Consider the following 26,002-nt stretch of genomic DNA (forward strand, 5'->3'; position numbering starts at 1 on the left):
ACCTAACCTAACCTATAGAGATAGGTTAGGTTAGGTTAGGTAGGGTTGGTTAGGTTCGGTCATATATCTATGTTAATTTTAACTCCAATAAAAAAAAGTTGACCTCATACATAATGAAATGGGTAGCTTTATCATTTCATAAGAAAAAAATTAGAGAAAATATATTAATTCAGGAAAACTTGGCTTATTAGGCAAATCGGGCCTTGCATAATAGGCTGAGAAGTGCGTTCTGGCTACTAGGTACGACATATATATATATAATATATATATATATATATATATATATATATTTATATATTTTTTTTTATATATATATATTTATATATTTTTTTTTTTTATATATATTTATATATATATATATTTTTATATATTTATATATATGTGGTTATTGTAAGTTATGGAGGAGGCGGCGCTGGATCCGTCACACGAGAGAGTGGTGACCACGGGTGTGACAGGCGGCTGTACTGTCCCTCTCACCTGTTACTACCGTCACTACGACCGGATATATCCCGTCCCTCGTGACCTGCCGTAGTAGCCCAGGCCGAGCGCTGCTCACCTCAGCCATGACCACCTACACTGTCTCCTACATTAAAGAGAAGCTCACCAAGGCCCTCGACGCCTCCCATATCGTAAGCTCTTTGGAAGTTGATTTTTGTGTCTCTTGACGGCGATAGACGGGGGTCTATCGCCGATAGATGGGGGGATCGGGGTTGATCTTATTCTAGATGTTTTTGAACCTCTGTTTTGAGGCAGCTTGGTAATGGAATAGTTGCCTCTGAGGGAATGCTAAGGTTTGGGGGGAGGATCAGGTTTAGTTCATTTGTTGTGCACCCCATACCCACCATCGTGTATGGGGCGGTAGTGGAAAGGGTTACAGAGGCGCCTGCTGGGCTCGGGGACTTTTTTTTTTATTATTTTTATTTGCTGAATTCCAAAATTTATTTAGCTTAGTCTTAATGAGGTAGTTGCAAAATTGAATGTACGTATATTGTTACATCAACAATAGGTTGATGTTAAGGTTCCACTTTGATTGTTAGTGAATGACTCGTGTTTATACTTTTTTGTTTTCTTTATTTTTATACGTATTCGGTGAGGTAAATTCTATTTCCTGTACACCTTTTCACTGTGTTGAAAGTGTATGTGAAGGCTCATGTGGTGCCTAGTGTAATTTGTCACTCGCACACAATTTCGTTAGCACTTTATTGGAGACTAACGCACGCTCTTGGGACAGTCGAGCCTTTTCAGAAGTAATTGGAACATCATCTGAATACAAAATTTTTAACCTAACCTGATGATTGTTTTGAGGGGTTTTGTAAATACTGTACGTCTCATCATACCTAAGATGGCTCACCAATAGGGTTCAAAGCTTGCCTTACCTAACTCAACTCCACATAGTTTAACCCAATTCAGCCTAACCTATCATAACACAATCCAGGCCACTCTAATGATATGTATGGCGATAGCCATTAGAAAATGAGCCTTAGCAAAAAGTCTCTATGATTTCACTGTACTGTACTTCATACAAGTGCATTTCACCTAAGTCTACAACATGGCATAGTTAAGAGTTTTATATTGATTAAAATTTGTAATGTACCAACAATATAATATTATTTAATTTGCTGTCAACTTTGTAAATAAAGATTGATTTATTGATATTAACTGCAGTATAGCTTTTTGCATTGTAGGTCATATCTTTTTCTTTTAATAAACATTAATATTTGTTTACCCAAGTTTGCCTGGGGGCCACTCTGTCTAGTGACCTCGATGAAGACAGGAAGTCGGTGGCTTGTTGAAGGTCCCCTCATATCTTCTCATAATTTTGTCAAGCTGAATTTTGAAATTCAGCAGTGTTTTGGCACCTATGGCTTCAGGGGGTAGGCAGTTCCATGGGTTTACAGCTCTATGGGGTGAAAAAGCATCTCCTGTTTTCCATCCTGCACTGTGGCTTGTTGAGTTTGAAACATGCTCCTTGTTTGTGTTACATCTGACCTTTTGAAAAAGTACTGTAGTCTGGGTCATTATTTTCCAAATTGTGCACTCGCCTATTTGTGCTTTCTGGGATTGAGCTTTGTCTCTTTGGTCCCGCGAGTGGTCCATGGGTAATAAGTGGCATGCATTTACCAGTGCAAAAAATGCCACCAAAAAACAATTGGATCCAAGTCTATTGAAAACACAACAATGCATTCTACATCTACCATTCTACTTTGCATATTATTATCAAACCTTAGTAGTCAGTGGTTCCCAAGGAATGTGCCACCAAAAATAAGGAAAAGAGGAGTGTAAAAAGTTGTCAAACAATATGAAACACCACCATAGACTACTGATATACCTATCTACCATATCTATTAATATCAAACCTTAATGCTCAGTGATTCCCTGAAAATGTGCCAGTGAACAAGGATATACTGTACATGTTGACCAAACACACACTAGAAAGTGAAGGGACGACGACGTTTCGGTCCGTCCTTGACCATTTGGTCAACATATTTCAGCCACGTTATTGTGACTCCTCGTCTGCACAGGGATGTACATGATGCTAGTGTTCAGCCCCCCCTGGGATAACTGTATACAGCTTCCCAGGGACCCAACATTCAGGACCCAGGTATCTATTTTATAGGACTATTGACTAGCAATATTGAGACAGGTGGATATAATACACTCAGACTCATAATATAATATACCTGAGTATAATACACTCAGGCCCAGACACTGGGGCCTGAGGGGGCCAGAAAGGGGACTTTACTGAAATACTGCTGCTTTTTCCAGAGAAAAGCGCTGCACTTTAAATGTAATTCTGCATTAATGCAAGAAAAACTGTCTATTCTGGTGGTTTAGATAAATTCCTACCTGTAAAGCATTTATTATTTAAATTCCTTTATTGTAAAGCATTCTATCCATAATTAAACATTGCCTAAACACAAATGATCAATTATCATGATGACTTGTTGCTCTATTTTCAACTTGCTTCTTTTAGCATGACATGTGTTTCTTGAAAAATTTTGTTTGGTAGTTTGAGTTTATTAGGTTATGGGAGAAATGTGGCATTAGGGTTGGGTAATAACACCTGTAAATACCATATTTTCATATATATTTTGTGGAGAATTTTTGTTTTAGTATGTTTAATTAAAGATTTATTTAAAGTGATGTACTGTACTGTTGAAGTGATTTTGTAGGGAAAACATATGATTTTGTGTATATAAATACAGTATTTATTTGGTTAGTGGTGAACTAAATATGTATGTCTTGTCTGCTAGCAAATGCATGCAAATATCTAAGCTTAGTCTAGTTAATAACTGTGCTACTATACAGTAGTGGTTCTTTACCTATTTTAGTTAGGGAATTTGATAAAAGCTCTACACACATACACACTTCTGCACAAAATAATTTCAAGTTGTATGCTATTTTGCACCTTATTTTTTTAATAACCTAACTAAAAAAAAAAAGTCAGGCCATTAACAAATTTAGCAAGTTTGAAGTTTTTATTTGATAACATTATTATTTTGATATTCACAATCTCAAAGCAAAACACCCTCATGTTGATTATGCTTTCATAAAGGAAAAATATATACTGTAGTTTAAAAAATGGATGATTAACCCTTAATTGTTGGCTATTGTCATGTGTTACTCCTTGGGGCAATGCAGTTATCATTTTCTTTTAATTAACGCCCAGTTTTTGTACAAATAATGTAAATATGATTGTACTCACCTAGTTGTGCTTGCTGGGGTTGAGCTCTGGCTCTTTAGTCCCGCCTCTCGACTGTCAATCAACTGGTGTACAGATTCCTTAGCCTATTGGGCTCTATCAAATCTACATTTGAAACTGTGTATGAGTCAGTCTCCACCACATCACTACTTAATGCATTCCATTTGTTAGCTACTCTGACACTGAAAAAATTCTTTTTAATGTCTCTGTGGCTCATCTGGGTACTAAGTTTCCACCTGTCCTCTTGTTAGTGTTCCACCCGTGCTAAAGAGTTTGTCTTTGTCCACCCTGTATTCTCCTGAGAATTTTGTAGGTGGTTATCATATCTCCCCTAACTCTTCTGTTTTCCAGGGATGTGAGGTTCAACTCCCTTGGCCTTTCCTCGTAGCTCATACCTCTCAGTTCTGGGACTAGTCTGGTGGCATACCTCCGAATCTTCTCCAACTTTGTCTTGTGTTTAACTAGGTATGGATTCCAGGCTGGAGCTGCATACCCCAGGATTGGTCTTACATAAGTGGTATACAAGGTCCTGATGATTCCTTACACAAGTTTCTAAAGGCAGTTCTTATGTTGGCCACTCTAGCATATGCTGCTGATGATATCCTTTCGATGTGGGCCTCTGGGAACAGGTTTGATGTGATATCAACCCCCAAATCTTTCTCTCTATTTGTCTCTTGCAGGATATCACCTCCCAGATGGTACATTATATTCAGCCTTCTGTTCCCTTTGCCTAATTTCATTACTTTACACTTTCCTAAGTTTAACTTTAGTAGCCATTTTCTAGACCATTCTACCAGTTTAAGATGGATGTAATGAAATTAACCAAGATTCATGATATTTTATTTTTCAATTTCTAACTAATATGCAATGAGATTGTGTACTAGTGACCTATGATTATCATCAGAGCAAATTTTGGTGTTTTCTACCAGTGTTTAAATGTATTACCAGACAGAATAGCAGAAATATATAGTGGGTTGCAAGACACTACCTTTGAGATGTGCCAGGAACAGGTTTATGTGCCATGTAGGTGTACATACTGTATTTCATTGTAGGCATATGTACAGTACTCAAGTTACAGTTCATCAATTATATGTACATAAATAATTATTTAACTCAATGTGCAAACTGAAGTGATGAACACAAAAGCATCCAACTTAAACCTAAGTGTCGTCACCCCTGCACCACCATGAGTCTGCACATTGTGTATCTTGTGTTGATGTACCCAATGACTCCCTCGCCCAGCTTCTCCCTCTGGTGCACCTTAGTCACAAAAGACTTTCATATATATTTTGTCTTGCCAAATGTATCATTCTTGCCGTAACTTTTTGTGCACAGGCGAGGTGTAAAATTTTTATGATGGTTGCTCTTTGAGGGTTAAATTAGTACAGTAAATATTAAAGCATATAAAATGATTCTATCATTGAAATAAATCCTTGGCATACGCTGACTTACGTGAATGTCATTAATTATTGGAGGGAATCATTTAATTATTATTGTGCGTGTTGTTAGAAATTGCTTCCTCTTTTTAGCAGCCCATTCTCCTGCTTTGGTAGTACTTACAGTAACGATGAGGACCATAGTGTATACTGTATACCAACGTACAGCACAATTAGACAGTAGAGATCTGTACTGTTGAATTTGGATAAACTGGAGACAGTAGAAATCTGTACTATTGAATTTGGACAAACCGGAAAAGGTTTTGTATTTAAGGTGCAAAGACAACCTAAACTAACCTAACATAACCTAACCTTCCTGGGCCTAATACACACTATCTGAGGCCTAATATAGTACATATGTGTGCTATATTAGGCCTAGGAATATTTAAGTTTGTTTTTTAGCTTCATTTTTTTGGACTCTTATAAAGTGAATAGTACCAAATTTTACTATCTAATTGTTCAGTACATCAATGTTTGTACTATGGTGCACATAGTTACAAAATCTACTATCTAAACAGGAGGATGGGTTGTTTTTAGACAGAGTATATAAAGAAATTTTTAAATATAAATTGTACCTTAAAGTATAAAAAGTACAGTATACAGTACTGTATAACTAAACTAGACACTTATATTTCTTCAATTTTTACATGCAAAAATTAATGGCTGCATGCTGATTTTTTCTTTATTGAAGTCAATGCAAAATTTTTCACTGATCCCAAAAGTAAACTTTAATGGTGCTCAAAAGTAAATTTAAATGAGAACATTGCTAATGCTTGACTGGAATAAGAAGCTCAAATAGTGGAATGGTCTTCGACAAGGCAATACGTGTCTTCTTTGGCTTCAATAGATTTTGAATTGTTGGGAATGTTGAAAATATTGATTTACAAAGTTATGTACAGTATTGGCAAATGGAATGAAAGTTATCATTGGTCAAATTAACAAATCATTTGTTCAATACCAATAAGCTACCATTGGCCATTTCACCATAAAAAGGTATCATAGGACAAACACACCAGAGTTTTCTGAAGATTGTAGATGAATTAATATTGCATCATTTCCTTTGTCCTCAAGCCAATAAGATTATCTTTAGCAAGGTCTGTATCAAAGATGCTGTCAAGATTAGCAATGAAACAATTAATACAGTAATCCATTGTTGGATTTTATGGCCGAGAATTGACTGTGTAACAGTCCTTAACTATTCATTCCTGTTCACCTGGCAGTAATTGGGACCTGGTTGTTTTGGGATTAGTGGGTCATGTTCCAAGGAAAGTAGTGTAGTTGTTTTAAGTAGTTAATGTGAACTGTGGAAAGGGAAAGCTCATAAGACTGTAAGCAGGTGTCTAAACTTGTCTATGCCTGTACCCACCTGTATACAAAAAAAAAAATCAGCCCTGTACTGCAAAGACATTTAGAAGGCTTTGCCACTTTAGGCTTTGGGGGGGGGGGCTGGGCGTGCATGCTAGGAAGCACACTTTGTCCTTCCCAGAAGCAGCTTCCAGCATTGCTGTGGCAATGTTCTTCACTATTGGGTTATCCCATTTGGCCTGTTTGCAGTTATCTGGAAAAGTTGGTTGTGGTTGAGAGTTTGCAAGTGTGTCCCACTGGCCAGCTCCTTCAGTGAATTTTTAATCATAAATCTCAGTAGTCTCTAGAGTACTCTGATAGGATCTCTCGCTAATTTACTCCTTAAATTAGCAAGGTTACCTTACCTTGCAGTTACCTTGCGTTAATTTCAGGGGTCAAGGTCCCCGTGGCCTGGTCTTTGATCAGGTTGCCTGGTCTGGTCAACCAGGATGTTGGACGGGGCTGCTCACAGCCTGACGTATGAATTGCAGCCTGGTTGGTCAGATATCCTTTGGAGGTGTTTATAGAGTTCTTTCTTGAACACTGTGAGGGATTGGCCAATTATGCCCCTTATGTGTAGTGGAAGTGTGTTGAACAGTCTTGGGCTTCTGATGTTGATAGTTCTGAGTACTTATTGCACCTTTGCTTTTCAACAGGGGGTACTGTACTCTGCACATCCTTCCATGCCTTTTGGTCTCGTGTGATGTTATTTCTGTGTGCAGATTTGGGACCAGCCCTCTCAAATATTTTCCACCTGTGAATTATGTATCTCCCGCCTGTGCTCCAGAAAATACAGATTTAAGCATTTTAATCAGACCCTATAATTTAGGTGTTTTATTGAGTGGATTCTAGCAGTACACGCTCATGTTCGTAGCACTGGTCGAGGATAAGAATGCAAGCAATACTATCTGTGTTGCCTTGTGTATAACTATACCACTGAGTCTAACTTGGAGCGTTGCATAGTCCCATCGGTCATGTTTCAGGAAGAAATTTAACATTTTTATGGCTTGTCTTTAGGAGTTTGTTATATGCTATTAGTTTTGGACTATGGAAAGAGGAAGCACACCTTAGGAAATAGGTAAGACTGGGCAATGTAAGGCACCATATGAAGAGGTACAAAGCATCGCATGCATCCAAAACTCTTATTCTTCTTCCAGCCTTTTCAGGTCATTCAGATTTTCCTCCAGGAAAGGTGTCCTCAAGGGACACTTTTCACTTGCACATGCAAGTGCAAAGGTGTCTCTAGCAGCACATTGTTGGTGGGGGCAATCACTAGGGTTCCTGATAAGATGGTTCTTACTGCATCTAAGATGAGTTGGCTTGATGAGTGATTTTGCACTTTGATGGATTTAGGGCAAATCCTAACTCTTTTCTTATATTTCACCGGCTGTAGATATCCTAGAAGGGACTCCTGTGTCTTGGCCAGGGTGTCATCGTCCAGGAACCAGATTCTTAGGTCACTGGTCAACTTGCCTTTGACCTCTTTAGCAACCATGCAGAAAAAAAGTGGCAAGTGGATTTCTCTACTGGACACCTGTGGAAACTACGGGGGTACCTTCGTTTACGAATTTAATCCGTTCCCAGAGACAGCTCGTAAACTGAAAATTCGCAACCCAAAACGAATCTTCCCATAGGAAATAATGTAAATTGAATTTATGTGTTTCACATTCCCTAAAATATTAACTTCAAAATACATTTCATACATAATACACACAAATATTTTGTTCTATAATATGTACAAATTATAGCTTACCTTTATTGATGACTCTTGTTGGTATATGAAAGACTGTGAGGAGGGGTGGAGGAGGAGAGGTTTTAGTGTTTGGAAGGGGAGACCCCTTCCATTATAATATCAGGCAGTGATGAATTCTCTGGGGTCCTCTCCTACGTTTTACCTACATACCACTATGACCTGGTTGTGGCTCACTACTTGTTTTTCTCACTAAGAATCTTTCCATAGAGACTTGTTTTCCCCATGTTTTAACACTTGCATGTAGTGAGGCATCAGTGTCATTAAATAGGTTAAGGCAACAGCCTACTGCAACTTGATTTGGACGAGTCATTTCAAGAAAACTTTGCATTTCTTCCCATACTGCACACCACTTCTTAATTGTTGAGGAACCCATGGTATGGTATATAATTATTACTTTTATGTTTAAAAAACAAAAAAGCTGAAAGACAATGAAATTCCTTGCAAAGAATTCAAGCACGACCGTCACTAAGTGGGAGCCACTGGTAAACTGAAGCGCGGTTGCCTGTGCCACCAAGAACCACGTGCTTGGCTGACCCATACATGTATCAACAAGCTCGCAAATCATGGCAAGACTTGTAAACTTATTCAAGAATACGAAGAAATTGAGCTTGTAGCCTGAAAAATTTGTATAGAGGGGCATTCGTAAGCTGAGGTTCCACTGTACTTAATGTTCCCCAAATAGCAGTGACGATTCCTTACTATATCCTGCTGAAACGAAGGGGGAGTAGACAAGGAAAGTTTGTTTGAACGGCTTCCAGTACCAGATATCTCTTTACATGGTTGAAAGCATTTTTCAAATGTACTGTAGTTTAATTAATGCCTTATTTTCAGGAATGTGATTAATATAGGGTCATGCTGCATAAGCTGCTGCTTCACTGACAAAAACTAGTTAATGAGGTCAAAGCATCTTTGCAGCTTCAATGCAGATGTTTCTCACAGCTTCCCTGGCAACCCACTGGAACATTATCTAACACTGCACAGTTACAAACCCATTAAGATTTCAACTTAGATTCAACAGAGCAGAAGTTGTTGTTAAACACACATGGCAAAATCTTACTGAAGCGAACATACGAGTCATAAATACTCATACTCTGCCTAAGTAAAGCAGAAACGAGCAACACTTAGTGGGCCGGCCAGAGACTTGGGGCCCATGCAGGAATATCCCTGCAAAAAAAAAAAAAAAAAAAAAGTTGCTGAAGTGTGTTATTCACAGTAATGGGTCTGATTCCACAATCCTGCTTGATGGCACAAAAGGATTCTGTGAAGGAGGGTTTAATTATGGCTGCAATCAGGCCAGAGATGCAGTTGATGACTTTGTGATCTTGGAAATTATTGTCTCGGCAACTTCGCCAAGAATTGAGTTTGCCATCTCCTTGAGGGGCTAAGGTCTTATGCCAGTATACCCCTCTGCTGAGTCTGGCAGAAATGACATGATTGCTTTGTATACCTCTTGACTCTTAAAGGAAGATGGGTCCTAGATCTGGGACAGTTGTGTCCCGAGAAGTGGGTTCCCATAGCAATTGTGAGGGATGCTTCTCTCTCTCAGTGAACCAGCTGTGGCAGTATTTCTAGGTGCGATTGTGTCTTCTCTAGTAATTAACCTAATTGCCCCTCTGTATTGCTCTCTTCAAGTTTTTGGTCACTTGGGGTTCCTAATTTCAAATTGTCATTGGAACTCTTTGGTCTGCTACAGCAGTTTTTGCAGTGAAGAGGGATTGGAATCAGGTTGTTAGCTCTATGGGGATTATTTATTGACCTAGTGACTGATGAGGCTAGCAACTTGCCTCCTCTTGCTGGCATGGCTAAGCAAATATTGCCAAATATGAACAAATTATGCCATGCATTGATGGTGGCAGGAACATTAAGATTTGCAGACGGTTCATTTACTTTCCTGAGAAGGTCTGTATATTTTCTTGCTGCAAATGGGCGTGCTGCTTTGGAATGTTGGTAAGAGTTCTGGTGGTGGATGCTTTGATTGCCCCCAGGAGGTCATCTGATGACAGGAAGTTTGCAGGGAATTGTGGCTGCTGGGGGACTTGTGGGTCTCCTCTCTCTATAGGTACCATTCGTAAGTCCTCGCAGCCATTATGTTTGTGTAAAGTCCCATCGTTTCTAGGGCAGAACTCTTTTCCACAAACCTGACAATCCTTTGGGTGCATTGTTCACTGGACAGCACAAGGACTTTTAACAACTATAGGTTTAATTAATCAAGTGATAATGGCCACCGTCATCACTTGAGTAATGTTCATTTGCTAGATGGTGATGCTCCAGACATGAGCTGGATCTTGTTATTAAGACCCTGGAAGGAAACTAAGGGATTCTGGATTTTTTCCAAATACTGTACACTGTATGGCAAAAGATCGATAAAAGTCTTTAGTGTCAAATGACGTTCCCCTAAAATGGGTAGGGGTTTTTCAATAAAATGAGGCACCTTAAATCATCTCCTGGCAGTTGGAGCATATTGGCCAGTCACACTCAAGAGATTGAAGCAGTTTAAGGGTTAATTAGTTTTTCCATTTTAGGGTTAAGCATTTAAATATGAAGCTACTGTATACTTTTAAGTTAAAATTACTAATGCAGTGTTAAAAAATGGCGCATTTGAGGATTCTCTTGCAATAACAAAGAATAACATTATTGATTTTTGTGTTATGCTACACAATGAATATACACTATAACTGTACTGTATATGCAAATCAAATTTAAACAAAGGACAGGATGAACAAGCATGCATGCAAAGAATGTACAATATCTGCAAGAAAATTAAAACTATTTCCAGGATTCATTTCTACGATATAAAGTCCTTTGTGAATTGCAGTGCGAGAGGAGATGTACGGGATGAATTGTTTTTGCCACGATCTTTTTTCCAGTATTTTTCTGTGCAAGAGGTGATGTGCTGATGAAAGGCTTTCCACAATCTTTTTGACAATTTTTTCTTTTATGTCCATTGACATTTTTTTATTTTTTGTCTGTTTCTAGGATGATTGGGAGTATTGAGAAGATTTTAAGGACCTCAGAAACAGCCTGCCAACATCTTTGTTCAGGCGGCATTCTCTTAAGACATCTCGTCACCTCTTCAGTATATACTTCTTGAACAGACATTCTAAAGTGTCATTTGTAAATGCCTACTTTTCATAACTTGAAAGAGAAATAAGATTATTTGTAGCTTCAATATTAGAATATGCCTGAAACTTGATCATGCATATGTGAGGCCTCTTTTTTTATTTTATGTAGGCTATATCTAGTACAGTATACTGTTCTGTATATATATACAGTATATATATATATCCATATAAATACAGTATATATATAGCATATCTTATTGATTGCACTAGTTATATTCATCATCTTATTCATTTGAAAAAGTTTAGTTCATTGTAGTTGGAATTTTACTAAATAAAAATTTAACGTTATTTAAAATATGGCAAATGTTGTTTTGGTCACACTTTTTGGCCTTCTCTTGAGATGGTGTGTGTCACTGCACCCTTACTCGGGGGCTGGTAAACCCCCAATGTTCGGGGACTATGAAGCCCAGCGCCACTGGCAGGAGGTGACAGTCAATTTACCAGTCAAAGAGTGGTATGTGAATTCAACAAGTAATGATCTACTGTACTGGGGCCTGGACTATCCACCCCTTACTTCATATCATAGTTACTTGTGTGGAATTCTAGCAAAGAGATTGAACCCCAATTTTGTTGAAATGCATACCTCTCGTGGTTATGAAAGTTATGAGCACAAGTTATTCATGCGGTACAGTGTGTTTGTAGTTGATCTATTCGTGTACATTCCCGCAGCTTACATGTTTCTTTGTGCCCTCTCAAGTGTTTCTCCACGAAAGAAATATGGGAAAATGGAGTATATATCACTAATGCTGTATCCAGGCTTATATCTGATAGATTACGGTCATTTTCAGTATAATAATGCATCACTTGGATTTTTTATAGGTGCTGTTGCTGCCCTAGTAAAGGGCCAGGACTGTTTGGGTTCGATTTTGTTTTGTTTAGCATTAAATTATAAACAAATGGAATTATATCATGCTTTACCCATATTTTTCTATTTGCTAGGAATATGTTCCAAACAAGGAAGCATAACAGGCTTCATGTTAAAACTAAGTAAGATTGGTATTTCAGTAGTTTTAACCTTTGCTATCATCTGGTCTCCCTTTCTGTCTGACACCAAAGTATTGTTACAGGTGGTGCATCGTTTATTTCCTCTTAACCGAGGTTTATTTGAAGACAAAGTGGCTAGTTTTTGGTGTAGTATATCAGTTTTAGTAAAACTCCATAAACTAGTCAGCACTACTAATATGGCTCTGATCTGCTTGCTTTGTACAATTGTGTGTATGATCCCGTCAAGTTTGCACCTTTTCATTAATCCCACACAAAGGCACCTTCGCTATGCCCTTGTTAATGGTTCATTTATTTTCTTTTTGATGAGTTACCATGTCCATGAGAAGAGTATCTTGCTTGTAGCAATACCAGCGTGTTTGATATTTAGTGAAGAACCTTTCATGGTAACTTGGTTTTTCATTACATCCATTATTAGTATGTTGCCTCTTTTAGTCAAAGATGGCTTAACAGTTCCCATGATTGCATTAACAGTGCTTATATATGTAATATTGAATTGTGTACAAAGTTCAACTGGTTTCTCATATTCAAAACCCCCAGCCAAGAATCCCTTTTGGATATGGATGAGGAGGAGCTTCCAACTTTCCCTGGTTGGCTTTTGCTTCCTAACCGTTGTTTCCTTGACTGTGACTCCTCCATCTCGGCTTCCAGACCTCTTCCCAGTGCTGTTGTCCATTTACTCGTGTGGCCACTATTGCCTTTTCTGTTTATACTTCCATTTCTGCCAGTTTACCATGAAATATAGCAAGAATTCATTTACCAAGTTGAAGATGCAGTAAATTTTAAATAATGAAATTGGATAGCACTGAAAGAAATACCACAAGGATTTTTATTTTTAAATCCTAGTTTAAGATAAATAATACGGTATATATATATTTTTCTGGATAATTATTTGACAGTAAAGTCAGCAATCATTACTTACTTAAAGTTCTGTATATATACTATAATTTATCTTTGTAAATGAGGTAAAAAAATGACTTCATATCTTTGCAAAACTTGATAACTCAAAAAGAGGTTTATATATGGAATGACATCACAGTCCAATTTGTAAATGCAGTAACTAGAGATGTTAACCAAAATGCTGTACCTGTACTGTGTGTGTCTGTGGCCAACGTTTTGCCAAGGACAGTACAGTGAAATTTTTTGGGGTACAGTATTTTTTTCTTTCTATTTAATTTCTAATATGGATAAAAGGTGTTGACCAGACCACACACTAGAAGGTGAAGGGATGACGACATTTTGGTCCGTCCTGGACCATTCTCAAGTTGATTGTGAATGGAATTGTGACAATTCTCAATTCACTTGAAAATGGTCCAGGACGGACCGAAACGTCATCATCCCTTCACCTTCTAGTGTGTGGTCTCGTCAGCATACTTTAGCCACGTTAGTGTGACTCATCGTCTGCATTTGGATAAAAGGTGTTCTTAACATAGATACCATGGAAAATCTTAAAAAGAAAACAGTAAATCTATTATATACAGTATTTTGTATCGTTATATACTGTAATGCAATTTGCATTGCATGAAAACGTGTAACTTGCTATTAGGCCACTTGTGTTCCAAATATATAAACTGTCATTATAAATAGAACAGATAAGCATGCTTACTAAGGAGTTTTATGTCTTTTCATATCTACCATTAATTCCTGAAGTACAGAAAAGGACAATAGCAATAAACAAGTACCCGGGAGTTAGGCAACTGTTGTGGAGTTGCATCCTGGGGAGGGTCAGTAGTTGGACCATGGTGGGGAGTGCTCGATATAAGCTTAAGAAATATAGATATACACAGGCTTCCTGTCCCTGACAAAATGAATTGTATAATCTATATATCTGTCTGTATCTCTATCTTACACATAATGTGTTGCAACATTAGAAATTACACAATATGCTTTATTTGTTTTAACAAATATAAAATCTTATGACAAGTGTGAGGTATAAGCGTGAAGGCTTGAAAGAAGTACGGTACAGTACAGTATACTGTACTGTAATTACCAATTTTTGGTGCTACCACCTGGGGTGATGTGCAAGTCTGCTGTCAACCACTAGCACCACGTGCCGGGTCCAAGAGCCTATTTTGAAGAGCATTAGACCTGGTCAAACACTGCTTTTAGAAACATTTTTCTAGGCAAGTAGACTGGGGTCCCATATCATCATCTAGAGCGTATTTGTTTTTATATTGTTTCCTATTTCATTTTCAGTGCTCGTGCGCAAAATTTCTTTTAGGTCATCTACCTGACATATCCGAGCAGGTTAAATTAATTATAATTATTTCCATTTATCTACCACAGCAATTATAGGGATAATGCCTCCCACCCCTGGACAAAATTACCCTGTATTGGTATTGGTAACAGTATTAAGCATTATGTGCTGTGACCATGACAAATAAATAGTAATTTCACATTTTGCCTGGTTTACAAACAGCTACAGGTTGGTGACTGCAATAACATACTTGGTACCAATTGGTTCAAAATCCATACGACTGAGGCTGACTTTAGCTACACACGTTTTCAGTGGTCTGTATCTTTTGAAACCGTCAAGTGTTAAATTCTAATGGTAATGTACAAGGCACCATGGTATGTCTGTGGTGTTTTCAGTTAGTAGATGCAGTTCAGTACTGTACTTGGTTTTGGTGTTGACTTGATCACTTCTTTAGTCATACACAGTAGCGCAGTCAGTTGGCAATGTTGGATACAACCAATAAAATTTATTTCTAGGTGTCTATTGTTATGTATTTTACAATACAGCATAAATATCATAAAACTGCCTTAAAAATAAAATGTAACGTCTTAAAAACAAAATCTAGGAATTTTATCCAAAATAAAACCTTAAGACTTTTAAATATATTAATGGGTCCTATAGCACAGTGGTCTGTGTCCTCAGCACAATCATGGGACCTAGGTTCTTTTACTGGGTAGAACAGAAAGGGTTTGGCATATTTAATTTCACCTGATGCATCTGTTCATCAAGCAGTAAATTGGCATTAGGGAGTTAGGGTTGCATTCTAGGTCAGGTCTGCAGTTGACCTAGGGAAACCTCAATAAGTCAAAGTACAAGCTTTGTTCCCGACAATGGGAGAATTCTAATTTTGTTTCTGATAGTATTGTACCGCATCTCGTATTCACACTTGTAATACTAACCTGCCTCCACCCCCTCCTTAAACACAGTTATGATCAATTGGCTCCAACATTTATTTCCAGTTAGAGAAGAAGAATTGAGTGGATTTGCCTGTTAGTGGAAGTATTTTGAAGATGTCATTGATATTATTAATTTATGCAAAAAACATTATTTTCCATTTCCTACCTACATGGGGATAGGGGATGCAAAAACTCTGAATAAAAATAAATATGTTAGTATAATTAGGAACTGTACAGTGTGGAGTAAGAAAAACAAATTGTTGCATTTTGTGGGAAGGAATTATGAAAAGATGGATTCCCATCCCAACCTCCCAGAGGATGCCGGAGGATGTGAGGCCGGGTGCACCACACAGTGGTTGGTGGAGGTGTTGCCGCCAACCTCCACAGAGAGGTCCTCTGTCACTGATAAATGTACTAAATGATAATGGACAGTATATTGACAGTGTCAGAATTAGAGAGTTGTTCACAGTTTTCTTGGTATTAATATTCTGTATGCTGTCTGCTCCCACTTGTCTTTTTACATGTCCATTCCAGTACAAATAAGTTACAATTTTTATACAGTACAGTATTTTGGTTTATGTGGTGACCAAACAAGAATATGCATACTTCTAGATAAGATCATTACAAATACAGTGCAGGATAGCAATAAAATTCACGTGTACAAGTAGAACCCCTACACGGCTCCAATTGCTATGTGCAATTGCTTGCGGTGCTCTAATCGCCATATGGAATTTTTAAAAATTATTTTGTGAATTATATTTTGTCATGCACACAGCACAATGTAGGACTTAATTAGCTGAGCCAAGTAAGGGATAAGGAAAGTGAATGTGGGTAATCGTGATGCTTTTTTATTATATACAGTATGTATTTATGAAGGACCAGTATATCCTGGGTATTTGTTCAGAGCTTGTTGCTTGAGATTAAATAGATTACTGTATATTATAATAATAATATAATATATTATATTAATCATATTTCTAGTAATTTGATTGGTAGTTCAGTGTTGTGGTACAGTATCCGGTAACAAGAATTGTATATTTATTTTTTCACTTATTGATTGTAACAAGTGCATGGCTTCTTGGTTTAATACATTGCAACAAATTTGTCTTGTTGCGGGTTGAAGTTAAATTAGATTGTTTGGTTATAATATATTTATGCGTTAAGTGTTTATCATTGTTAACATTAAATATGCTTAATTGTTTGCAGCCAAGATTAGGTTCTATTGTGTGTTGTACTGTTTATATCTAGTAAATTAGGTACCGGTATTAGTAAGATAATAAAAGCAATTGACAGTATGTTAGTTGTTAATTAGTACTCTAGTGTCTGTAGGCTTTTCTATAGGATGTTTCTAAATTATATTTTAACAAGATGAATTTAATGTAGTGATTTAAATGTTGCTTTTACAGTGCTGAAGTGTATGAATAGTATTATTAATACAGTTCAATAATGCACATAAGTTTGATTTTTATGATACATGGTATGAGGTAGTTATTGCTAATAAAGTTATTTTTTCACAAGTTTTTCAGCATTATTTAACATTCCTGTTATATATTACTCTTTGCAGTGCTTACTGCTATGATGCAATGATAATTTATACTTTTATGTACAAGAAAATTTAGGAATATTTTTGGTATCGGTTGTCCGTTGCTTTCGAATCGGTTTTTTGCTTTGAAAATACGTGAATCCAGTTAACTCTACATTAGAATTGAAGTACAGTGACACCTTGGCTTACGAATGGCCCTCTTTATGAATTTTTTGGGTTACGAGCCCAGTTTCTTCGTAAAATTTGAATCTGGTTACGAGCTTCGCCTCGAGTTACGTAGTTTGTTAATATACGTATGTATGGGCGATCTATTGCGTGGTTCCTAGTGGCATGGTCACCCACACTTCAGTTTATCAGTGCCTCCCGCTTAGTGACGATTGCGCTGGAATTCTTTGTAAAGAATTTCAGTGTTTTTCTGCTTTTTTTTTTGGTTTTGAATATAAAAGTAATTATATATCACACCATGGGTTCCAAGAAAGTCAGTGGTAAGGTTCAACCTAAGAAAACACATGTGATGATTACCATAGAGGAAAAACAAAAAGATCATTTGTAAATATGAAAATGGTACACGGGTTGTTGAACTAGCTAGGCAGTACAACAAATCTATTTCAACAATATATGCTATAATTGCTAAGAAAAAGGACATTAAGAGTGCTAAAGTGACAAAAGGCAAATCAACAATCACAAAACAAAGAACACAAACACTTTGTTGAAAAGTTGTTAATATAGATACAAAACAAGGAGTTAACCGGTGATAGCATTTCAGAGCCCAGCATTTGTGAAAAGTCAAGGCTATTGCATGAAGATCTTATAAAGAAAACCCCTGGAATGAGTGATGCAGATATGAACGTGTTTAAGGCGAGCAGTGGATGGTTTGAGAAATTTAGAAAAGAAATGACATTCACAGTTTTGGGACAGTTGGGTGTTGTATGGTGGAGGAACACACTGAAGAACTGACCACTGAAGAACTCCTAGCCTTACACAAAGAGCAGCAACAAGAGGTAGCTTAGGAAATATCTTTAGGGGAGGAGGAGGCAGTACAGAATGTCCCTTCCACAGCAGTTAAAAAGTGGTGTAGACTATGGGAAGAAATGCAAACTTTTGTTGAAACGACTCGCCCAAGCAAGCTGAAGTAGGCCGTTGCCTTAACCTTTTTAATGACAGTGATGCCTCACTACATACAAGATACAAGTAATGGAAAGGTTTTTAGTGAGAAAATAAATTGAGCCACAACCAGGTCCTAGGGGTATGCAAGTAAAAGGTAGGAGAGAGAAGACCCCAGAGAAGGCATCACTGCCTGATGTTATAATGGAAGGGGACTCCCATTCAAAACACTTAACACCTCCCCCCCCCCCTCCTCACCATGTTCCGTACATCAACAAGAGTCATCAATAAAGCTATAACTTGTATACTATAGTACTAAGTATTTGTGTTTATTAGGTATGATATGTATTTTGAAATTATTATTTTTGGGAGTGGGAAATGGATTAATTCAATTTACATTATTTCTTGTGAGAAAATTTGTTTCGGGCTGCGAATTTTTGGGTTACGAACTGTCTCTGGGAATTAATTAAATTCATAAACGGAAGGGGGCCACTGTACTGTACAGTATAAAATAGATTTAATGCCTGGTAAATTGTTATTGCTTTTAGCAGATGCTGTTATCAGTTCATTTAGCCTGTTTCCAAGTGATATTATATACAGTATTGTAACCCAACCTACACATATGAAAATAAAGGAAAGTGATTAGGGTATTGTCCATTTTGGGTCATTGTCAAGGTAGAAATAAGCGTCCAGGATGGGCCATAATGTTGTCACTTTCCTTTCTTTGTGTGTGGGGGTTGTATTATTTATTTTCACTGGTGTTATTGTGACATTCTCTTCAGTACTGTATGTTTATCTTAGAAAAACACATCAGCACTGAAGATAAGTAACATGCAGGTACTGGCATGTAATCAGTATAAAATTTAAATATAAAATGTTAGAGGTAAGAAAAGGGGGGCTTAAATTTGCATACAAGTGCAGCCCTGTTAAAAGTGGGCTGGCAATATTTAAGCTGTCAAACTGTAACTATATGTATTGAGAGAGAGAGAGGGAAAGAAGGCAGGAAATGGGGGAGGGAGGGAAGATGGGAGAAGGAAAAAGATGATGAGTGGAATAGGGGGAGGGGGAAAGATTATTCCATGCACTGCTGGTACCCCTCCTAGTACAGTGTGTGCATAATTACCTAAGTCTAATTATCCAAGTGTAGTAACATGATGAGAGCTATGCTTGTGGTGTCTCCATCTTCCCGATACTCTTTTTGTCATATGATGCTTTGAGACTACTGAGGGCTTTTGGTATCCACCACCACCTCACTTATTCCAACCATCAATCACTGTGTGCAAAAGTGAACTTTCTAATCTTATTTGGCAGCTTTGTTTCCTTAGTTTATATCTATGACATCTTGTTCTTGAAATTGCAGTTTTCAAGAATTCTTCTTTGTCACTTTTTGTTGATTCCTGTTACTATTTTGTGTATGTATTGATCACATCACATCTTTTTCTTCTATCTTCTAGCTTTGGTATATTTAACACCACTAGCCTCTTCTTGTAGCTGTTATTTCTCAGTTCCAGAAGTCATTTAGTTGATGTGCTTGCACTTTTTCCAGTTTATTGATGTGCTTCTTGAGATATGGGCACCATACAACTTGCATACTGTATTCCAATTTTGGTCCCATAAGATTGTAAACAATTTTTTTAATATTTCACCATCCATGTATTATATTCTGAAGTTGGAAAGCATGGCATAGACTCCTTGCACAGTGTTCTTTATGAGGTCCTCAAGTGACAATTTTCTATCCAGAACTTCCCCAAGATTCTCACTCACTCACACACTCCCCCCTCCCCAACAACCCACCCCCACCCACCCACCCACCATCTAGGAAGCCTCACTGGGACAAGGGCAAAGATCATCTGTTAACATACAAACATTTATTACATAAAAATATATACTACACAAGAAAATATACAAGAATAATATTGCAGTGTTCCCTCCTAGGCTGATACCAACCACTAACACTCCAATATTCCCTCAGGTCTCCATCCAATAACCATATAAAGCTGCTGTTCAATCTAAAGCTCACAACCTACTGCCCCCTCACTGCTTGAGGATGAAATACCTGGTACATATATATATATATATATATATATATATATCTAACAAGAAAAGAAATCATTCTCTCACCTTACATTGTGCCTTTCATGCCAATATGCAATCAAGCACTCCTTCATACATCAATATGTCCATATGATACTCTGTTCTATTTCTCGAGGCCCAATATTAAGAACATCTATTTGGTTTGCTTGAACCAGATAGCTTTTCGATGTTTGCTTGGAACCTCAAAAAGTTTGCTTGAAGATCGGGGTCTGGTCATTAGTTCATGTTTGTTTATGTATGGCTGTTTCTCGGGCCATTGGCTTTGTAACTACAGTTGTCTATTGCACACTACACCTAATAAAAATAATAAATATTCCATACATCTTTTAGAAATTATTCATACAGTACAGGACATAGAATGTGTTTATTTAATTTTACTGCAAAATTAATAGGATGTGGAGGACCAGAGTGATGGGTGTGGTGCCAAATTCAGCGTGCTGATTGTCTCCCCGAAGTTTGTAGGCAAGCCTCTCCTTCAGCGACACAGGTGAGGAAATTTCATTTGTTGTTACTTTTGGTGATTCACAACTCTAGGAGATATTCTCTGTATGGTCACTCACAAGCAGTGCAGCAGCAGCATCATATTTGCCTGCCCTTATGTAATTTCTAGTTACTAATTTAGACAAACAATTGTCACTTGCCTTCTGTCTATCCTATTGTGTTGGTGTCAATACACTGCCCTCCTACCTCCCCACCCTCCCTCCCCCACACCCAGTCCCTCCTTCATGGGCAGCAACCTTTATATGGTGGGAGGACGGGGGTAATATTATGTACCGGAGGGTTTTCTAGGGTTAGTGTTACCTAGGAGCTGTGGTTTTCACAGAGTAGACAGTAGAGAGTAGACCTGCATCAAAACCCTCTTTTGGGTAGATTGGCTTCAGGTAATCCTTAAAATTGGAGCATTGACCACCAACCAATGCCACCACCACTACAGCAGTAGTCCCCAGTGGAACACTATTGGAAAAAATTTTTCTTCCCTTCAATTGATCATCAGGGAGAGCCCTTCATCTCAGTCAAGTCCTGGAAAATTTAGGAAGCCAGGTATGCAAAGTCTCCTACTTGCAAATGAGATGTTTTGAAAAGGTGTTAGTAACTGAACCAAATTTTCTATAGGCACAATGCTATAAATGGGGGTAGGATGCTCTTCTGGATCACTAATAATTAACATAAAAAAAATTGGAGCAATGATACAAATTTTTTTTTTTTTTATTTACCTTTAATGATGGACTTGTCTTGTTTGTCTGATTTGATACTTTTTTGGAAAGCAAAGTACAGTGGTACAGGTACCATTGTTTACTAATTTAATCCGTTCCCAGAGATGGCTCATAACCCTGAAAATTCGTAACCCGAAACTAATTTTCCCATAAGAAATAATGTAAATTGAATTAATCCGTTCCACACTCTCAAAAGTATTAACTTCAAAATCCATTTCATACATAATAAACACAAATATTTTGTATTATAGTATGTACAAGTTGTAGCTTAGCTTTATTGAAGACTCTTGTTGGTGTATGGAAGACGGTGACAAAGGGGGGGGGGGAGGAGGAGAGGTGTTAGTGTTTGGAAGGGGAGTCCCCTTCCATTATAACATCAGGCAGTGATGACTTCTCTGGGTTAGTCTCTCCTATGTTTTGCCTGCATACCACAAGGAACTGGTTGTGGCTCACTGCTTGTGGCTCACTGCTTGTTTTTCTCACTAAGAACCTTTCCATAGAGACCTGTTTTTCCTCTATGGCCATCTTCACATGTGTTTACTAAGGTTGAACCTTACCACTGACTTTCTTGGGACCCATGGCATGATATATAATAATTACTTTTATGTTTAAACACAAACACAGCAGAAAAAATGAAATTCTTTACAAGGAATTCAAGTGCGATTGTCACTACACAAGAAGCACTGTTAAACTAAGGACCGGTCGCCCATTCTACCAGGAACCATGTGCTCGGTCAACCCATATGTGTATCAACAAACTCGCAACTCGAAGCAAAGTTCATAAACTGAATCGAATTTTATGAAGAAATTGAGCTCGTAACCCGAAAAATTCGTAAATAGGGGGATTCGTAAGCCAAGGTTCTACTGTAGTACTGTATAATTATTAGAGGAGGAGGCAGTAAAGGGTAATGATGGATAGCCACTGGTGAAATAATAACCCATTTCATCTTATCAGTCATTATTGAGGCACTTTTTCTAGGGAAAGAATTGAAATAATTCATTATAAGCACTCTTCATCATGCATTGACCTCGGAATTGGTTTGTATTGTAGGGTATAAGGTACGATAGGGTATGTAGATTTTGAAGCCTTTCGTAAGATTGAATGTACTATACTTTAGTTAGTTAGATACCTACAAGTTGTGGACCTTCCCATATATGAATTGATAAAACAATTTTTGTCTGTTGATGTTACCTAGGGTTCCATTATGCCAAAATACTTTACAGCAAAATGACCAATAAGAGAAGAAGAGAAGAAGATACAAAAAGATTACAAGAAGAGAAAGATAAAAATAACAGAAACACTGCTTGGGATTGTATAAAATTATACAGTATTAACATATTTAATGGCTCTTGACTCTTCCTTGGACTTGCCAACCCTTATGTAATATTGATTCTCTCCTGCAGAAGACCAAGAACTTGCAGTAATGCAGGGTGAGTTATCAGAAACAAAATGCATCTAGCAGCTCTCTGTGGACAACAGATATAAAATACAGCTCTTATTATGCCATAGTAAACAGGAGCCTCTAATGCCGCCGCCGCCCCCGCCCCCCAAAAAAAAATGGAATCGGTAGGGAAAAAATATAGGTTAAAAGATGCTAGTATCCTAAATCTATTCTTCTTCTTGAATGCTAATAGGTTCTTAGTAGCCACCAAACTGGAGGTGGTATGTATACTGCCTTGAATTACTGTACAGCCTTTATTTCAGATGCTACAAATGTACACAAAATTTTCTAAGACAACTTTAACTTAAATGTTGCTTGCTCAGATTTAAAGTTACATGACCTTACTAAGGTTACTAAGGAACGCATATATGTACTGTACTATTAAATGCAGTTCAACTGCAGTTTATAGTTTCATGCACTTGTAAAATAACAAAATTGAGAGTAGACTTTATTGAAGATAAAATTTCATCTGTAAGGGCTTTATCAAATCCAACAAATACAAGATTAGATGGTTACAAAAATTATGGGGCAAGGTCATAGAGGTAAGTAATTATGTTACTTTTAAGTATCTATGAAGTAGTGTAGCAATACTGAATACAGTATTCCTTGATTCGGTAGTGTTTAGTGGCAGATTCTATATGTTGACTCCTAATGTTTGATTTTTTCTTGGATGATAGCTTGTCATATATCATTTTGCTCTTGTATTGGCATTCTGACATGGATGGTGCTGAACAGTCTTATTTGTGTTTTTCCTTTCAAGTATAGTAAGTATTAGGTGGCATCGGGTGTTAGGAAACGTACTTAAAAATCTTTTCCTTCCCAGTAATTCAATTTAGGAACAAATAGTAGTGAGGATCATGTATATGGAAGATCATGAATGAATGAAATGAACTTACACAATTGCTAAGGGAAGATCATGTGTAGTGAGGATTTACATTGTTAGTGGTGCAAGATGTAACCCATATGATTTGGGCCTTGGGAGGGATGCTGGAGACAAGTTAGGTCAGCTCTAGTTTTTGCAACTGGTTAATACTGTATCAGGAAATCCTGCTACTCATCAATAAATTGTAAACACAATGGAATCATAATCAAGAGAACACAATTAGGGTATATTCAATGTTGGACTTGTCTAAGCCTTCAGTTGTATTCTGAAGTACTAGTACTGTACTAAACTTTCTCTTCTCTCCCATGGCATATTTTCCCCCTTATTTCTGTCCCAACCCTTCTCCACTTCCTTTCCATCGGCTCTTCTCTCCATTTTACACTCCTCTCCCATTCTTTTCCCCTCCTATCTAATTTCACTGCTTCCTCTCTCCCCTCCTCTTTACCTTCCTCCTTGGTGGCTCCTTCCATCCACTTGCACATACGTACAGAGTTTCTATGGTGGGTATTTTTATAAGAGATAAATATGGCAGAAGTAGGTGGACAATAGTGTGAGGCAAGTTGTGCCACGCCTTCTGTTGGAGGCAAGAGTTCATAATGCAATCCCTGCTGTGGGGAGCACTCCCAAGTGATTCATGCACAGCCAGTTTGCAGACACACACACAAGGACGAACAATGCACGCATACAAAGCATGTTCAGTCGTGATACAATCTCAGAGTTATTTTAAGTCTTTGGGTTAAACAAACAAAATTGTTGAGAGTATCAGTAGATGAATAAAGAATCCTCTTTAGTCAGGCTGACAATTTATCATGTAAACAGTTAACAATAGGTAATATTGACTACCCCTTCATGACTTCCTTTTTTGTTCATGTCCTGAGTTGCATGCAAAATTATAAAATTTGGCTTTTCAGCAGTCTTGCATTACTTCCTGTCGGTTTACTATGTTCATTATGCTCTATGTTTCTCCTATGAAATAATCTAAGGTAAGGAGGGTGTTGATAGTTTGTGTGCATGTCTTTAGTTTTGTTGCTGTGGAAGTGTAGCTATAAGGGTACTGTACAGGCCAAGCTAACATCCCAAGGCCTCCATTTCTCCACACACACCAAAAGAAATGCGATAATAGTTTGAAGTAGGGTTTGGTCAGGTAATGGAAGTAATGTGTGGCAGGTGAGTGGTAGTGGTGCTGTGTGGCAGGTATAAGAGTACACTATCATGGTCTGTGTCCTTAAACAACCATGACCCTCCTGTCAGAAGCTCTACATACACATTTCCGAAGGTCATGCCTCCCCCGCCTTAAGTCACCTACACAAGCTGCATTCAATCTGCATGCTCCAGTTACTCGTATTAAGCCTATGCATTTTATTTACACTGCAATATCATTCTTGTTTTAACCTCCCTTGTGACCTCATTCATCTATAGTGAAACCTCTGAAATCCAGATTATATCTTTCCCTATCTTAACTTTGGTTAAGGAATAATACTGAATTCAGATTTGTTTTTATATAACTACTGTATTTTATCGTCAACTTTTCCAGATTTTTCTTATATCAGATGCTACAATAAATGCTTCATTAGCAGGAGTATGCCTGCTAATGAACTCCTTGCAATTTCCAGCTCATGTTACCGTTTTATTATTCGTATTCTAGATGGCGTATGACCATGCCTTTGTTTTCTAGGGCCAGAGCAGGTGTGGCCTCAAGTCTGAGGCAATTTTGGCTATGAGTAGGAAGAAATTTTTAGAAAAATGGGTCTCCAAGTCCAATTCCATGCCCATGTAATGCAGAGGATTGCAATGTTGATTTCACTACATACTGGTAGGGTGGTATAGTCACCTTATACATATGTTAATTCCATATATCCTTACACCATAATAAATACTATATACAGTACTATGTCTATTATGTTGAAAACTTCATTGTAATGCAGTATTATATCCTCACTATCAGGTGCTTACTACTGTATTATTACACCTGACCTGTGGGGCCCTCGCCATCACATACACCAAGAGGGTCTACTATTACAGCAGTAACATTACTTAGAATTCTCTTCTTTCTCTTCTTTCTTTTCTTTCTTTCTCTTTCTTTCTCTTTCTTTCTTTCTTTCTTTTTTTCTTTCTTTCTTTTTTCTTTCTTTCTTTCTTTTTTCTTTCTTTCTTCTTTTCTTTCTTTCTCTTTCTTCTTTCTTTCTCTTCTTTTTTTTCTTTCTCTTTCTTTCTCTCTCTTTCTTTCTTTC

The 26,002-nt window shown here is 37.5% G+C and overlaps 1 protein-coding gene across 2 annotated transcripts; it reads left to right on the forward strand.

The window, feature by feature from the left end:
• The first annotated feature begins 389 nt into the window (after positions 1 to 389).
• gny (ALG6 alpha-1,3-glucosyltransferase garnysstan) lies at positions 390 to 22,985 on the forward strand. 2 transcript variants are annotated; one of them, XR_011222126.1, is made up of 3 exons: positions 391 to 629; positions 20,626 to 20,720; positions 22,851 to 22,985. XR_011222126.1 is itself a non-coding variant. In XM_045761018.2 (2 exons), the coding sequence occupies exon 2, from the start codon at positions 11,655 to 11,657 to the stop codon at positions 13,137 to 13,139; it is 1,485 nt and encodes a 494-aa protein (XP_045616974.2). In that variant the 5' UTR covers positions 390 to 629; positions 11,213 to 11,654; the 3' UTR covers positions 13,140 to 17,009. The 2 variants fall into 2 exon arrangements, 1 of the variants encoding a protein (XP_045616974.2); XM_045761018.2 differs by lacking the exons at positions 20,626 to 20,720; positions 22,851 to 22,985 and adding an exon at positions 11,213 to 17,009 and having other exon boundaries at positions 390 to 629.
• Positions 22,986 to 26,002: the final 3,017 nt, after the last annotated feature.

Source organism: Procambarus clarkii, chromosome 45 (genome assembly GCF_040958095.1).
Source record: "Procambarus clarkii isolate CNS0578487 chromosome 45, FALCON_Pclarkii_2.0, whole genome shotgun sequence".
In the NCBI taxonomy this organism is placed as follows: domain Eukaryota; kingdom Metazoa; phylum Arthropoda; class Malacostraca; order Decapoda; family Cambaridae; genus Procambarus; species Procambarus clarkii.